This window comes from Stegastes partitus, unplaced genomic scaffold, assembly GCF_000690725.1.
Source record: "Stegastes partitus isolate 25-593 unplaced genomic scaffold, Stegastes_partitus-1.0.2 Scaffold2399, whole genome shotgun sequence".
Lineage (NCBI taxonomy): Eukaryota > Metazoa > Chordata > Actinopteri > Pomacentridae > Stegastes > Stegastes partitus.
The window spans coordinates 8,018-23,951 of NW_007580130.1; the positions used below are offsets into that span (position 1 = coordinate 8,018).

The following is a 15,934-nucleotide window of genomic DNA, read 5'->3' on the forward strand; positions in this document are numbered from 1 at the left end:
GATGGATAGATAGATAGATAGATAGATAGATAGATAGATGGATGGATGGATGGATGGATGGATGGATGGATAGATAGATAGATAGATAGATAGATAGATAGATGGATGGATGGATGGATGGATGGATGGATGGATAGATAGATAGATAGATAGATAGATAGATAGATAGATAGATAGATAGATAGATAGATAGAACTTTATTGATCCCATTGGTAGAACCTCAGGGAAATTGTTGACATTTTTCAAGATTTCATGAAGCATGTGGAAATGCATGAAAATGTTTCATGTCTCTTTGCTGCATTTAACTTATTTTCACTGAACAGTTCTCTTCTGTGGTCATGGTCAAAAGAAACCACCACTGCATTGACAGTTGCGAGCTTTTACATTGAAGAACTGCTAGTTTACAATAAATAGGAAGACAATGCCTACTATGTCGTACAAGAGTGTAAACTGCCTCACAAAACAGGCAGTTTGGAGATAATTATTAGACAATAAACAACGGTACAAATCTATCTTTTGATGAAACTGTGTTCATTCTCAAGGCTTTGTGGCTAAGATGGTTGTCTGGAGAGCTATTGTAACTGGGTGTTGTTAGCATGTTTCCTGCTGGCTAGTGGTTAGCTTCCCAGGTGCAGTAGTTTGACAGCCATCCCTGCAAACAGTTACCAAGCTTACAGCATCATCTTTTTTGCAACATGGATGGTCTCTGTGCAACTTCCTGGTCTAAATTACATCATCAGAGGTTCCATCTTCTTTTTGTTTTCCTTTGTTTTCTGACATCATGAGTCTCACTTGAGAAGTCATCAGTATAGATAGCAAGTCATTATTCTCATGACTACATTAGAATAATGACTAGAGTAATATTAGGATGGCAAAATGTAACATTAGGTCATCTGAAGCATTGTACCAGTAGATGCACTTCTCTAGCAAAGACTGTGAAAATGACATTGACTTTACATGTATGTTTTAAGAATGGCACATAAAGGAGTAAGGAAATATCCTTTTATTAGTTCTCCATATATGCTGCATTTTTTACAAAATGATATCTGATGAGAAGACCTTCTAGCACAAGAAAAACTCTTTGCACACTGTTCATGCTTTTACTGAGGGGGTTCTGGGGGTCCTTCAAGTTGTCCCATGGCTTGAGAGATATAGTGTCTTCTAACATCAGTAACAAATTTAATTTACCTGTCTGTAACTTACCCCTTTTCCACCAAACAAGTTCCAGTGTTAGTTTCGTACTAGTGCCTGACTTAGCACCAGTTCTTTGTGTTTCCACCACCTAAGCACCGGCTCCAGGCTCTCAAAACTGGTGCTTAGCAAGCACCAACTCTTTGCTGGGCCAGAGCTAAGTACTGAGTACGTCAGGGGCTGGGGGCGGGGTTATCGCGACCACCAAGACCGATGAATGAATGGGACACAGAAGCGTGATTTGTGTCATTTTTCACCAGGACATCTGTGGTCCGATCACAAATGTATTGGAATTAGTCCACGGACACACAGAAGTTTTGCACAAACTGTTGTGCCCTGGGGCTGCAGGGTGGCGCAGTTGGTTTGGCACTGTTGCCTCGCAGCAAGAAGGTCGCCGGTTGGCGTCCCAGTGGGGGCACCGGGATCTTTCTGCGTGGAGTCTCCATGTTCTCCCCGTGCAGCGTGGGTTCTCTCCGGGTTCACCGGCTTCCTCCCACAGTCCAGAAACATGCTGAGGTTAATTGGTGATTGTAAATTGTCCGTAGGTGTGAATGTGAGTGTGCTTGGTTGTCTGTCTCTAAGTGTAGCCCTGTGATAGACTGGTTACCTGTCCAGGTGAACCTGCCTTCACCCTGAGTCAGCTGGAATAGGCTGCAGCCCCCCGTGACCCTCATGAGGATTAAGCGGTGTATAGATAATGGATGGATGGATGTTGCACCCTGAAAACAGATAGAATTGTGTCCCACCAGCAGCACCACACTGGTGGTGGTCTTCTCATGAAAAATGGAGCACACCTACGTGCACTGTTTATTCCGCTCATAGAAAAGACCGCGTGAGAAAAAAATAATTTGGTTGCATCATGGACAAATCTGGCATTTGAATGCCTTGTTTACTCTTTTTAAAGTCATATTTGGTCGCACACCGGTCTGAGCACCACGGCCAGAGTCTATTGAAAAGAAAATGTTCAGCAAGTCATATGTTTTGCCTGTGACAAGGTGAGAAGTGCAAACAAATGAGAAAGTTGGTCACACTGGTAAAAAAAGTCAGTCTGGAGTCTTGTGTGGACTTGGCGCGAGCATTGTTTGGGAAACGGCTACGTAGGCAGTGACGTATGGCGTGGCTCTAACTTTGCTCCTTGCCGATGGAAAAGCAATCGGTTCTTAGACTGGAACCAACTAAGCACTGGCCCTAGCACCAGCATGGAAGTAGCACCTGGTGCTTCTTGGTGGAAAAGGGGTTACTGCTGTACAATGGTACTTCAATCAAATTTTCATTGTGATAACTTTTGCCTTCCCATATATCTAAATAGTGCTGCAATTTAATATGAATTACTGTTAACAACTCAAAGGATCTGCCTGATTCTTTAAGTAAAATCTGCTATCATAAACAATCTGATGAAGTAAGGAGACATAAGCACGACTAGGTACTTCCACTATCTATAGTCACACCACAAACTACAGATGAGACAAAAACAATCATTTGGTTAAGAATATAGAATCTCACAGGCTGGTGTCAGCTGTCCTCATCTTTGAAGCACAGACAGAGTTGGGTAGTGTTACATTGTCATGCTGGGCGTCCCTGCAGAAGAACACAGCAGGGTTTTTACAAGCCCACATTGCCACCTCTCCTCCCCCCCCTGCTTTTCCAGAACTTGAACTTGAAAGACGGCTATTATTATTCACCCCAACTCGACTCACATAGCGGTCCCTTATCCTCTCTGCTTGGTTAAGGCAAATCTCACGGTTCTGAGTTTGACTGGAGAGGTATGCAGCAATATTTCTGGTCCGATAGCCTTCCTCCCTGCTGCGCCCCAATAACATGGCTATATTGGGGTTCCTCAGAGCATAGATCAGAGGGTTGATAGCTCCGTTTGCCCAGGCTAGCCAGATGGCCACAGTGTCCATTGCAGGGTTGAATGTGTAGTCCCCTATTGCTGTAACCAACCCCATTAAACAATACGGCCCCCAGCAAAAAATGATGAAAACAATCATTATTAGAACTGTGGTAGCTGTTCGCATTTCACTGTAAAATCGAAGCAAGTATGCATATGTGGTCACCGGCCTGACTCGTATTTCAGAGAGCCGAACAGTCTTACAGATGTTGTAATGACAAAAACACATCAGGGAAAAGGGCAGTAAATAGCACACAACAATAAGGCAGACGCTGTAAGCTGCTCCCATGCGTGAGGTACCAGAGTGGAATGCATACATGCAGTGGTAGAAACCTCGCTTGTGGAATTCTGTAGGTGTTCGGACTAACAGATACCAAGGAAGTGAGAAAATGACTGCAATTAACCAAACAGCTATCAACAACTGAGTTGCTTTCTGACGCCCTATTTTAGCCTGCGGCTGTCTGACTATAGCATAGTACCTGTCAAAGGAGATCAAAGTCATAGTCAGGATGGAAATAATACCAAAGCATGTGTTGAAAAAACCATTGGCAACACAGAAATGATCCCCGAATATCCAGATGCCGTCCTTACTGAAGAGCATGGCAAAGGAGAATGGCAGGCATAAAACAGCAGTGAGGAAGTCTGACAGCGACAGCGACATGATGAAGGCATTGGTTACTGTTCTGAGCTGTCTGTGTTTGATGATAACAATGACAACTGCCAAGTTGCCAAGACTGGACAGGAGGAAGATTGAGAGGAGTACCAGTGCCTGAGTTGCCACTGTGATTCCCTGCAGAACAGAGTTACTCTCAGCAGCGCTCAGCACCGATGGGGTGGATGCCTGATGGACTGGACTGAACTCGCTGCCTCTTTGGTCTTTGAATGTTGACAGGTTTCCTGTGGTTTGCACTGTAGCCTCTATGGTGGCAGTCACCAGGCTGGTCACTATGGAAACAACCCTAAGGACACCCCAACACCACCATACACACACACACACACACACACACACACACACACACGAAAAGAAAAAGATGTAGAAATCATTGTACAACACAATCTGGAGAAAATATTTTCTCACTGCTACTAACAGCAAAGGCAGGGATACATTTTACTATGTTTCTATATCTTTTATCTGAAACTTGTACGTAGCATGCGTGGCGTCAACCTGAATACGTATAATACAAGATCCTGTGCAAATTTGTGTAATATGAAACTTATATACTCTGGAAACATGTAGGCAGATAAATCACAGAAAATTCACATACAATGTCCTTAGTACATATGTGTAATATCAAAGATAATTTGGACAACCTTTAGTGACACCAAAATCTTTTCTATTAAAACCCTACAAGATATATATAAGATGATGTCCAATAAAAAACATTTCACGGAAAAGCACATGATAAGATGAGATGACCAAATAAGGACTTTTTAGAGTATTTTTCATTTTATGACAATATGATAACATCAGACAGTTTTGCTAAACTTAGCAAAGCCAGATATTTACACAAAGTTTACAAATTCTTCTTTTTGAATAATTTAAGAGAGCCTGCCATATGCCAAGGTTTAAAATTAAAAATATTATTTGGGTATATCGCTATTTGCCATGCTAGAAATAATGCATTACTGTGGCAAAAAAGGGTGTAGAAATTCCAAGATGGTGGACTTTACCTTGGAATTAGCGAAAATCCTTGTTTGGTAGAAATGACTTGTTCTTGGCAGAAACCATGCCTAGCCAGTTTGTCTAATACAATTTTAGATAGTATCAGGGACATGTGAAGTCATGTCCATTTCATATGTGTCTTTGACTATAGAAATTCATAGATAAAAAAATAGCGTCTGTTTTTATACTGCTATGTTAACTTTAATTATACGATACACTGTATAACACATAAGCAAAGCATAGTTCCCCTTTAAAATAAATATACGTAAAACACAAAAACACAGTCTTACAGCTTGGTGTTCAGTTACTCTTTAGGTTACTTTGCAAGATTTTAGGTTTAGTTCAACCAGTCAGTTGTAAGTAATGCATTAGTCCAGTTCAGCACAATTCCCTATCTACATGGGAACTGTAAGAGCAAGTCCTAAGAGCATTTTTTCACTTCAAAGGAAGATGCCAATTTATTTTTTTATTCAACTTATTTCTGTAAGTCCAGTTAAAGGGTCCACATAGCTGTGTCCATTTCAACCATTCGTTTCACAGAGTCGTTTCGCCTCAATTCACCGAATGCCCCATGCCTGACCATCTTCAGTTTGACTGACTTTTTGTGGTGAATATTGATTAAGTTGACCATGTGTAAAATCTGGGGTCATAGGAAACAATGTTTGGGTAAAGTATGGTGCCAGTCACAGACATATTTTATGAGAAAAAAAAATATTGAAACTATGTTGTCTGCATTCACGTCAAATATTAGGACCATCATCAGCCGGTATCATGGTGAACCCTCTCCAATAGTGGGCCCAACTGGAAGAGTTATATAATGCTGAAGGAAAATTCAGGTTTTCACTGCTTCAAATAATTTTATGAATCGTGCTACCAGAAGCAATCATGTCCATGTTTAATTAGATTTATTTTATGCTGCAATATCAAGTGAAATGCTCCTTGGTACAACATTCACTGTGAATGAAATAGTGGCTCACAATTTACATCGTACTGTACACATGTGTAACAGACAATGCTCAAGTTGTGTCTTCGTTGTAAACGGTTGGTTCTCACTGTTTCAATTTGGTATAATCTAGGTTGTGCAAGATTCATCACAACTAAGTTTATCACCAACAGAAAGTTTATCACCAACAGAATGTTCTAACACCCCAGCAATCACCACACCTGGCTATAAAATCAACCAGCAACCTCTCAGTCAGGACTGGCTGGGATTTAGTGTGAACAGTCTGCCCTGGTGCCTCCAGGTCTGTGTCTTTTGGGTTTGTTGAACTGTAACTTCTGTTGGCAGCTGCTAACTCAGTGTGGGAGTTCACAAGAGTCTTGGTGAAGACTATGACTCCTGTCAGCAGCTGCCCAACTTCATAAAGAAGTTAGTTGTGTCTTGTGCTTTTAGTACAGTTTGTTTTGAGGCACCCGTTTGTTTTAGTTTCTTTTGTTATGTGTGGGTGTTGCCATCAGATTTAAGTTTGGTTAAGGAGTTTAGTTTAGTTTTTCTGCTAGCTTGCTTTTGACGCTATGTTAGCCTTTCATTGGTTATGTTTGGTTCTTTGATTTTTAGTGACATCCATCATCTTCCTTTGTATTGTCACAGTTCTGTCATGTTCATTTACGATACGAGGCAATAAACTGCTTTACCCCAACCAACAACAACTGTTTTTTGTTACATCCGGCTGACCCTAGAGACTGGATCGTAATACAGGGATGTAATGCTGACATCAGTACACCATGTATTATTGCTACCAACTTTCCCAACACAGTGTTTCTATTTGACTAAGTCTTTGCTAACAAGGTTACGGTTACGATGAATTATAACAGATCTTCCATCCATTATTATCGATACACCGCTTAATCCTCACCAGGGCCGTGGGGGGCTGGAGCCTATCCCAGCTGACTTAGGGCAAAGGCAGGGGACACCCTGGACAGGTAACCAGTCTATCACAGGGCTACACTTAGAGACAGACAACCAAGCACACTCACATTCACACCTACGGACAATTTAGAATCACCAATTAACCTCAGCATGTTTCTGGACTGTGGGAGGAAGCCGGAGAACCCGGAGAGAACCCACGCTGCACGGGGAGAACATGGAGACTCCACGCAGGAAGATCCCAGTGCCCCCACTGGGACGCGAGGCAACAGTGCTACCAACTGTGGCACCTTGCAGCCCTATAACAGATCTTGATAAAGAAATCAAAACAAGTAAAAGTAAATATTTCTGACATATTACATGTGGTAGCATTGTCATAGAAACATCTGAAGCACTGTGAGTGGGAAAACTGTGATTTTTCTTTGAGTCCAGTAAAAATATGTATCTCTTCCAGTTGGGATCACAACTGCTCAACGTCCATCCATCCATCCATTGTCTTCCGCTTATCCGGGGTCGGGTCGCGGGCAGTAGGCAGAGCAGGTCGTCCCAGACCTCCCTCCCCCCCGCGACGCTTTCCAGCTCTGCCTGGGGGATCCCGAGGCGTTCCCAGGCCAGCCGAGAGACATAACCCCTCAGCGGGTTCTGGGTCTGCCCCGGGGTCTCCTCCCAGGTGGACGAGTTCGGACAACCACCAGAGGAAGCCTCCCTGGAGGCATCTGAACCAGATGTCCAAACCACCTCAAGTGACTCCTTTCGACGCGAAGGAGCAGCGGCTCTACTCCGAGCTCCCTCCGGATGTCTGAGCTCCTCACCCTATCTCTAAGGCTGAGCCCAGCCACCCTGCGAGGAAGCTCATTTCGGCCACTTGTATCCGCGATCTCCTTCTCTTGGTCATGACCCAAAGCTGGTGACCATAGGTGAGGGTTGGGACGTAGATGGACTGGTAAATCGAGAGCTTCGCCTTGCAGCTCAGCTCTCTCTTCACCACGACGGTCCGGTACAGCGGCCGCATTACTGCTGACGCCACACCGAGCCACCTGTCCATCTCACGCTTCATTTTCCCATCACTCGTGAACAAGATCCCGAGACACTTAAACTCCCTCGCTTGCTCAATGTATGCTTAAATATTGGCCATAAATGCAAAAAACTTTTTTTTTTTCTTTCTCATAAAGCATGCCTCTGACTGGGACCAGAAGCTCCCATTGATGCAAATCACAGGGGGAAAAATCTAAAATCTAAATCTAAAATCATTTACATTTTTTGACCAAATTTAAACCATTTTATGATTAGTTCCTGTTATTCTATCAAAGTAGGATTGTATCATTAAAGACCATATATACATATTAATGAGCCTGCAGAATTTCAGGACCCTAGCTACACTACTTCTCAAGTTATGGCACTTCAAAAAATTGCTCCACATATTGGCGTGAAGAAAACAATGCCAATATCGACATGACCCCAACCTCTTTAGGATTTTTACACTAAAAAACTAATGCTACCTAGGACCCCAGATTTAACATGACTTACCTAAAAAAAATCTAAATGACCCCACTGTCTTTCTGTTAGCACTTTTGAAGACTCTGTTGTTGTTGAATTGTTTCTTCAGTGGTCATTGGCCCCAGAACTATTTGAATTCTAATCAAATGAAGTAGGTAGCAATTCAGACATCCAAAACAGGCTCACTTAGACTGTTATGTATGCAACTCTTAGATTTTTATTACATAAAAAGGTGACTGAACATCAGAAATGAATGGGGAATAAAGGCAGACTTGCTGGGATTTCCCACTCCCTTAATGGGGATCAACTGCTAAGATTGCTTACTGGTATCTCGAGAATGAAGTGCAAACTCCTGGCGTAGCTGTTGTTAGGTTCTGAAGTCATACCCAGACCCTTTACTCATTGCACCCAAAAGCAACTCTAAGCCTCCTTCAGACAGCGCTTCATTCCTTTATTCTGACTGCAGTTTAACGTGTTGGCTTCATGTCTAAATACTCATCTTAGTCACATTTCTGTAAAAGTTGTACCATGTTAACAGATAGACAACACCAGCAGTTTGAGCTGTGTGAAGTGACTAAGTGAAGGACTTCTCCACACTTCAGCATCAATATTCATCTGAAAACATCACAGAGAGGCGTAATGCACCGTTTGTGTGCTAAAATCACAGCACACTGTTTTCACGCACTTTGCCCTAAAAATGTAAATCTATGAACAAACTGAAATGTCCATAATATTAAAACCTTACTGTGATGGAAAACAGACACCAACAGCTTAAAGATAAAAGAAACTCATGAATAATGAATGTAATCTGAGTGTTTTTCCCATCACGATGTTACAAGGAGCCAAAGTTTGTTTCTTCCAGCTGTTTGGAACTATTGCTGAACTACTATTTAATACCTGCAGCATCAGACAGCAGCAGGACCCACGATTGTCTCCAAAGAGAAACAGAGCTGTGCGCGTTTCCACACAGAGCAACCAAAAGTAATACGTTCATTAATTAGATATAACTATAAATTATCCCAACATGAAGAAAGGTCTGATCAGGATCTACCATCAGCTGTGAACTTTTGCTGGCCTCAGACAGTGAGCTGTCACAGAGTCTCAGTTTATCAGCTGCAGTTTAACTGTTTGTCACATTGCAGCGGTCCTCAGGTTGAGTCCTGAACTTTTCAGTTTCAAAAAATCAGAAGTAAACTGCGCTGGTAGGTATTTGGACACTTGATCAACTGCGATTGCTTTTGTTTTAATTTGTTATTGCATTGTTGTGTTTTAAAAATCCCATGGTGTATTGACTAGTCTGGCATGAATAATAAATATCTGGTACTGTGGCCCTCTCCAGCACTGTGGGAGTATGTCTGAATGCAGGAACATGAAAGGAAACGTGACCTCTGTCTGAATGGCTAGAATGCTGTCACTTTAAGGGTGATGCAGTCAGCAATTTTCCATGTCCGAAGGAGGCACTGAACACTGAATTGCTTTTATACTGGCAATTTCAACAGAGTCTTTACATTTTAATGGCTGATTATCTTGTTACAATGGAGGCTGGGATATATTATGCAGCAATTCAACAATTACTTCATAAAGTTAATGTGATGGAAGCAGGAAAAATGAGCAGCATAAGGGTATGAATGACTTTGACTTGGACCAAATTGTGATGGCTCGGTGACTGGATCCGAGCATTTCAAATGACAGGTTCTGTGGGGTGTTAGCAGTATGCAAGGGTTAGTACGTGCAGTTGCGACAAAAGTTTAGACACACTCTTAGTTTCCAGTGACTTCTACAGCTCATTTTCTATAATGAAATCATTGAAACTTTGTCTTTGTCACAAAAAACAGTCATGCATTTTATCGGCATATTGCACTGAACCAGCTTTGGCACATCATCGGCATGTTTGATCATCACTCAGCTTGTGTGGTTAGAAAAAGGAGCTCTTCTAAAGCACCCAGCTGAAGTGATGGAGATGCAGCGCTTTTTCAGCTGAGTGGCTTTGGCTGCTATGACACCGAATATCCCCATAAGTAATGTGTTGGTCACTGGTGACTTATCTGGTCGACCCATGATGAATGAAATATTCCTCTGCGCATTATTTTTCTAATAATATTGTGGTAGTGCAGGGATGTCATCTGGTTGAATACTCAGTGACCAGCAGTGTTAACATCCCCTCCATTGTTGTTTAGCTTTGGTTCAGCAACGGCACAATATGCAACTAATGAGTGAGGGTCGAATGTGACGGTTGGTGGGCGTGGTGTTTGTCTGGCCTGCCCTCCCTTTGATTGGACGCCTGGGTAAAAAGGAACAGTAACAAGTGTAATGTTTTACCCAAAGTTCAACAGTTTTCACTCTGGGCAACCAGTTCAAAAAAGTGCTCAACGAAGAATAGATGCTCAGGGCCCTGTCATGCTGCCGACATTTTGAGCAGAGTGTAGACATGTGGCACTCCTGTTGCAATAAATTGCAAAAATACAGTGGGCTCTGGAAAAAGGCTCAACACACCAATGAGAATCACATCTGCTATTTTGTATCTGACTACTCCACACCTGAGATGTGAAATCAGTTCTGCTCAATAATTGTATCTGTGCTGACCTTTAAAAATATGCCATATTCACCTACTGTAGTGTGAGGTGGGAGTGTATGGATAACACTAAGGCCAGACACCCCATTATTGCAGTTCCTTTGCATGGTTGAATGGAGTCTTCCTGCCCTCAAGTAGTTCAAGCAGGTGCGACATACTGGGGCCACTCTCATTTACATTTGAACACTGTTCATTTCTATGCAGACATATAAGGAAACATGACTAGGAAGAGTGCATTACCTTGGCACAGGTGAGACAGCGCCCAGCTGGGGGGTGAAGCTTGCAGCTGAGGGGTGAGTCGTGGAGTTGCCGCCACTGTTGCCCTGCAGGGCTGTGCTAACAGGTGAATCCATGGATGAAGCACAGAAACAGGACTAAAAAACTCATCCCTCATCTCACACACACACATTCAGATTAGAGTCAGTCCATGTTGAATTGCTAAATTCAAACGTACTTCCTTCATTTGTAGCTGTGCGTTTTTGCTTTATCATTTAGTTCTATTCGTAATGCCATACCAGAGTCTGTGCTATATTCCACCAAAACAAATGCTTTGCTTATTCATTTATTTATTTTATAAACAGGAACAAATTACCAATATTTTTCCATATGCTTATGTTCCACTGCATTCCTAGACAGAGGTGTTTGGTGGAGTCTGACTGTAGCTACACTGATAGAACTGAACATCACACTGTAGACAGGACTTTGAGTCTGCAGCCCTGCAGGGCAACGGGACAATAAAAGAGCAGCTCATGTGTTTAGTGTTAGTTAGCAGCTCTCACCATCACCATCATCATCATCATCATCATCACCACCACCATCATCATCATCATCACCACCACCACCATCATCACCACCACCACCATCATCATCATCATCATCATCACCACCACCACCACCACCATCATCATCATCATCATCATCACCTCCCTGACAACCTGCTCTCCTCCCCACTCACCCACGGTCACATTGTATTGCATGTTGCTGCTCCTCTCGTTCTCGTCTTGACTTAGGCTTTGCTCATTTCCTCAGAATGTGTCCTCCGCATCAACCTGCGCACCAGTCGCAGGTTTCCAGCTGTGCTCAGCCTTCAGCCTCCTCCTCCGCCGCCGCTAGCAGCAGCTCCAGATGGGCCTGCTGGAGGACAGTCTGCTGGAGGGAAGCCGCAGGACGGCGCCTCTCTGCCGGCACTCTGCTCGGCTTCTCCTCCGCTAAGCGCAGCTCTGGAACCAAACGAGGACCGCTTCCAGAAGCCCGGGTGTGAGCAGGATTCGGTCGCGTCTCCGGTATGGCGGCGCGGCTCCGCCTCAGCGCGCGCACAGCCTCGTGTGACGTTTCATGAGGTTGCCATGGCAACTGTTGTTGGATTGTACATCTGCTGTGTGTGGCTGGACAGTGACACTATAAGGTTCATCGGATCATGTTGAGGGATATTTGACGTTGAACCTCCCACCGGGTGACTCGGTCTGGGCCGGGGGGACGAACAGAACTGGTTCCTATGGATGGCTGAATTAAGCGTGATGATTTCAGCAGCCATCACCTCAAAAAACAAATGAATGATTATTATTATTGTTGTATAAAATATATGTTATATTGATTTTTTAAAAAGTGAGCTTTTACAAGATTGAATTTCCCTTCTGGGATAAACAAAGTATTTATTTATTTATTTCATTTCATTCATGATGACACTGAGGTGCAGGAAATGTTTTTTGCCCGCTGACTAAAGCTTGCTGATAGTTGGAGTGCAGGCGAGCTGGATGAATGACCTGTCAGCTGACAAGTACTGCTGTTTCCAATGTGCAAATACATTTTTTGGTCAAGGCCAGAGAACTTGTGGCAAAAAGCTTTCCTAACACCCTGGGGGGTCCTGGGGGGTCCTGGGGGGCCCTGGGGCACCAGTAGCCCAGGCCACCTGGTTGCTCTGGTGATGGTTACAGTCGTTAGCATTGTGAGCTGTAAACTAAAGCTGGGTGACCATCCCTCTCTGTGTGACAAACACTGGGTTTTATTTGCTTGGTCAGCCTCGCTGCTGTCTCTGAATGTGGGCTCTTGCCATCTACACTTGTTACAGCCAGCAGTGCTGTATGTGTGGAATGCGTTTCACTCTCTCCCACTCCACAGCCACCCTGCAAAGCCTCCTGAGTGTGAGTGGTTGGATGTACCTGTGGCCATTCATTCATCAACCTGGAGCTTAAATGCTGGGATGCCCTGCTCATGGTCCCTGGAGGGCTGTTCGGCAGCTAGTGAGTTGTTTGGTGGTCTTCATTCTTATCTGACTGGTGTGCATGTGTTTCTGAAACTGGAAGACTGTTCCTCTTACTTTTCAGGAAGGAGCTGGAGGTTGCATACTCCCCAACCAGGAATAACCCAGGTTCAGGGGTATTCCTGGATTTTTTATGTATTTGTTTATTTATTTATTAAGGAGATCTGGAAACTGCTTCAATGTTTATTGATTGTGCTGTAGCCTAGTTGTTGTGGTGAGTACTGGTGTCTGATACCCTGTTTAGTCTCCATTACATTTTGACAGCTTCCTCGTACTAACTGGACAGTGTCCAGCTGAGATGTTTTTTTGTAAATTTGCCTTTGTTGTTTACAGGTTGAATCCTGGGTGGGGATTAAGTGCCTGGTGATGAATTTCTAATCTGACTACCACACTTCTTGAATTAATTTAACACCAAATAATTATAACCCATTTAAGACAAGCAAAAATGGAGCAGAGTCTGTGATCGTCACTCCCCTTGTGGATTTATTTTACACCACAGAAGCCTGCAGAAAACAAGCTGGTCCTGAGCTCACCTGAAATTATCATGAAAAGCAATAACTCAAGTAAGATTCTTCCCTCTGCCTAACATGTGCTATAGGTCTCCTCAGAATGTATCACCTGAACCTCCCGTCCTGTCATGATCTGTATGGTAAGACTGGCAAAATGGGTCCCACAAAGTGCAATGATGGACAAAGGGCTCACAGAACATCCTGATCAAAACTTCTCTTCAGACTTCACAGACAAACCGTCCATTTTATGAGACACAAAATCTAATTGACCCATATTGCCTTTCTTATGTGCATTTATCATCAATACAGTTTTTCACTATGCTTTTCTCTCTCCTAAATAATTACCATCATTATATTTTAGTAATTAATTTAGTAAGAAAATTAGTAAATTAAATAAAATAATAAAAGTTGTAAATTTAGTAATAATTTAGTAATAATTGTATATTTGTTGCCCTCACGTCACACATCATGAAGACACTGGAGCAGCTACTTCCTCACCACTTTCTGAGACCACAGGTTGCATGTGCACTTGACCAGAGGTGATCCTAGGTTCTGAGGGGTCCCAGACAAAGAGGTACGTGGAGGCCCCCCGTGAATCAGTCAGATGCACAACTGAACTGCAATTCAAAGTGTCATATTTTAATTTACACATAAGTAAAACATATGATTTGGATTGTACAAGACATATTTTAACAGCATTTAAACATAAGCCAACATTAAATTGTCAGTTACATGGCATCAAAAAATAAAATGGATCATTCCTGACAAAAAATAAATAAAATAAAATAAATATAGTATTAAAACAAACTAAGTAAAATAAAACACCACAATATCACATGAACAACTACAAGATTATTATATGACCAAAAAAGAACCAATTAAATGTAAATTTTTACATGTACAAAAATCCACACAGCTTTTTACTTCATGTACTCACCTGAAAGGGACTTTAGGACTTTGAACATGACTTGATGATTGAGCATGACCATTGTGTGCGAACTCTCTGAACAGTCCACTTAACAGTGTTTCTTTTGGGCCTTGGTTGCAGCAGATGCTGCCACCCCATCTTCAAGGCCCAAAGGTCTTCTTTGCTCCTGTTCAATGGAGATTTGAGCCAGCCCTGAAAGTCTTTCCTGGCTCATAGTGGACCTCATGGAGTAGCCTGGAAAAACTTCAACAGCGCTCCTACAACAAAAATTATGATAAATAGATAAAGTTAATGTCTAAACAGAAGTTATTTTTATGCATAGTATGACACACGGTTTGTGCGCAGGGATGGACTGGCCATCCAGCATATGGGGCACTGTCCCGGTGGGCCGGTGTCTAGTGGGGGCTGGTCAACATTGTTTTGTCTTTTTTCCCCACATAATTGGCTGGCCAGTTGTATGACCTATTGTCCAGTTGTGAGGCTGACTCAGGAGTACCTGGCTGCAGACCTCCACCGTCAGGTCTGGTTCTGGTGCAGCCTCTACTGTGAGGACACCTCCACGGTCAAGACAGGAAATGCACGGGATGCATTACAAAATAAAATCGTGTAATCACTTCCGGTGGAACTGATTTTCGTGCTAATGCGTTTATATGGTTTTAATTTGTGTATTAAACTTTTGTTTATTGTCATTTTTGTTCTGGTTTCCTTTTATGTTGCTCATGAGCTCCGCCATGAGTTTTTCTGCCTGTGAAGCAAACGTTTATACTCTGGCCGAAACCTCATCGTGGAGCCATATTGAGAATGTACAATTCTTTTTATTCTGAAACCTGAAGCAATTAGCATGTCTTTTTCAAAACACTTCTTAATAGCGATTGTCATATACATACAGTAATATACACTATAATGCTACAACTTAGGTCATAACAGAAAACATAAACGGTGGATGAGATGACTTGGGGCTCAAGCATCCATTTGTAGCACAAAGCCAAGTATCTTTCAAGAGATGTTGGTCAAATAGTTGATCCATGAAAAATAATGGAGGGCATGGTCTCAGCCATAATCCAGAGTGTCTACATGTAGCTCTGCATATGGCTTATGTTTATAGTATTACAGTATAGTAGTATAGCAATTGTTCTGCAGTGTGTAGCACCGTAGCTCTTGATCTGGGGAAACACCCTCATTTCACTGTGTGCTGTACAGCTGTATATGGTTGAAATGATGAATAAAGAAACCTGAAACACTGGTCTGTGCACCAATTTTATTAAGTCAATTACATCTCATAATGTGTCATAGGCTACATATAGTGTTCTTTGCTGCCAGTTCACTATCATTTAACTTTATAGTGCAACACTCTATTTCTACTTCTGTTTTCTGTTGTATTATCTTGTATTGCTATTCTTAACGACCAAAAAAATATTCTTTGACTGTATATCTATGCTAAGTGTGTTCTTGCACTGCTGGAACACCTAAATACTAAGTAATTACAAAATACCACGACTACCAAAACTCTTGAGATCTACACTGTAGTGCAAATTATATATGAAGTGCTCTATGAG

At 42.5% G+C, this 15,934-nt stretch overlaps 1 protein-coding gene across 1 annotated transcript in view; it reads right to left on the minus strand.

Moving 5' to 3' along the window:
• Positions 1 to 2,690: 2,690 nt before the first annotated feature.
• The window catches only part of gpr135 (G protein-coupled receptor 135), a 24,404-nt gene continuing 11,160 nt past the window's right edge, over positions 2,691 to 15,934 (minus strand). Inside the window, exon 2 of the mRNA XM_008305074.1 lies at positions 2,691 to 4,041. Within this exon, the coding sequence (XP_008303296.1) occupies positions 2,691 to 4,041 (1,351 nt within the window). The remainder of the gene's footprint in view (positions 4,042 to 15,934) is intronic.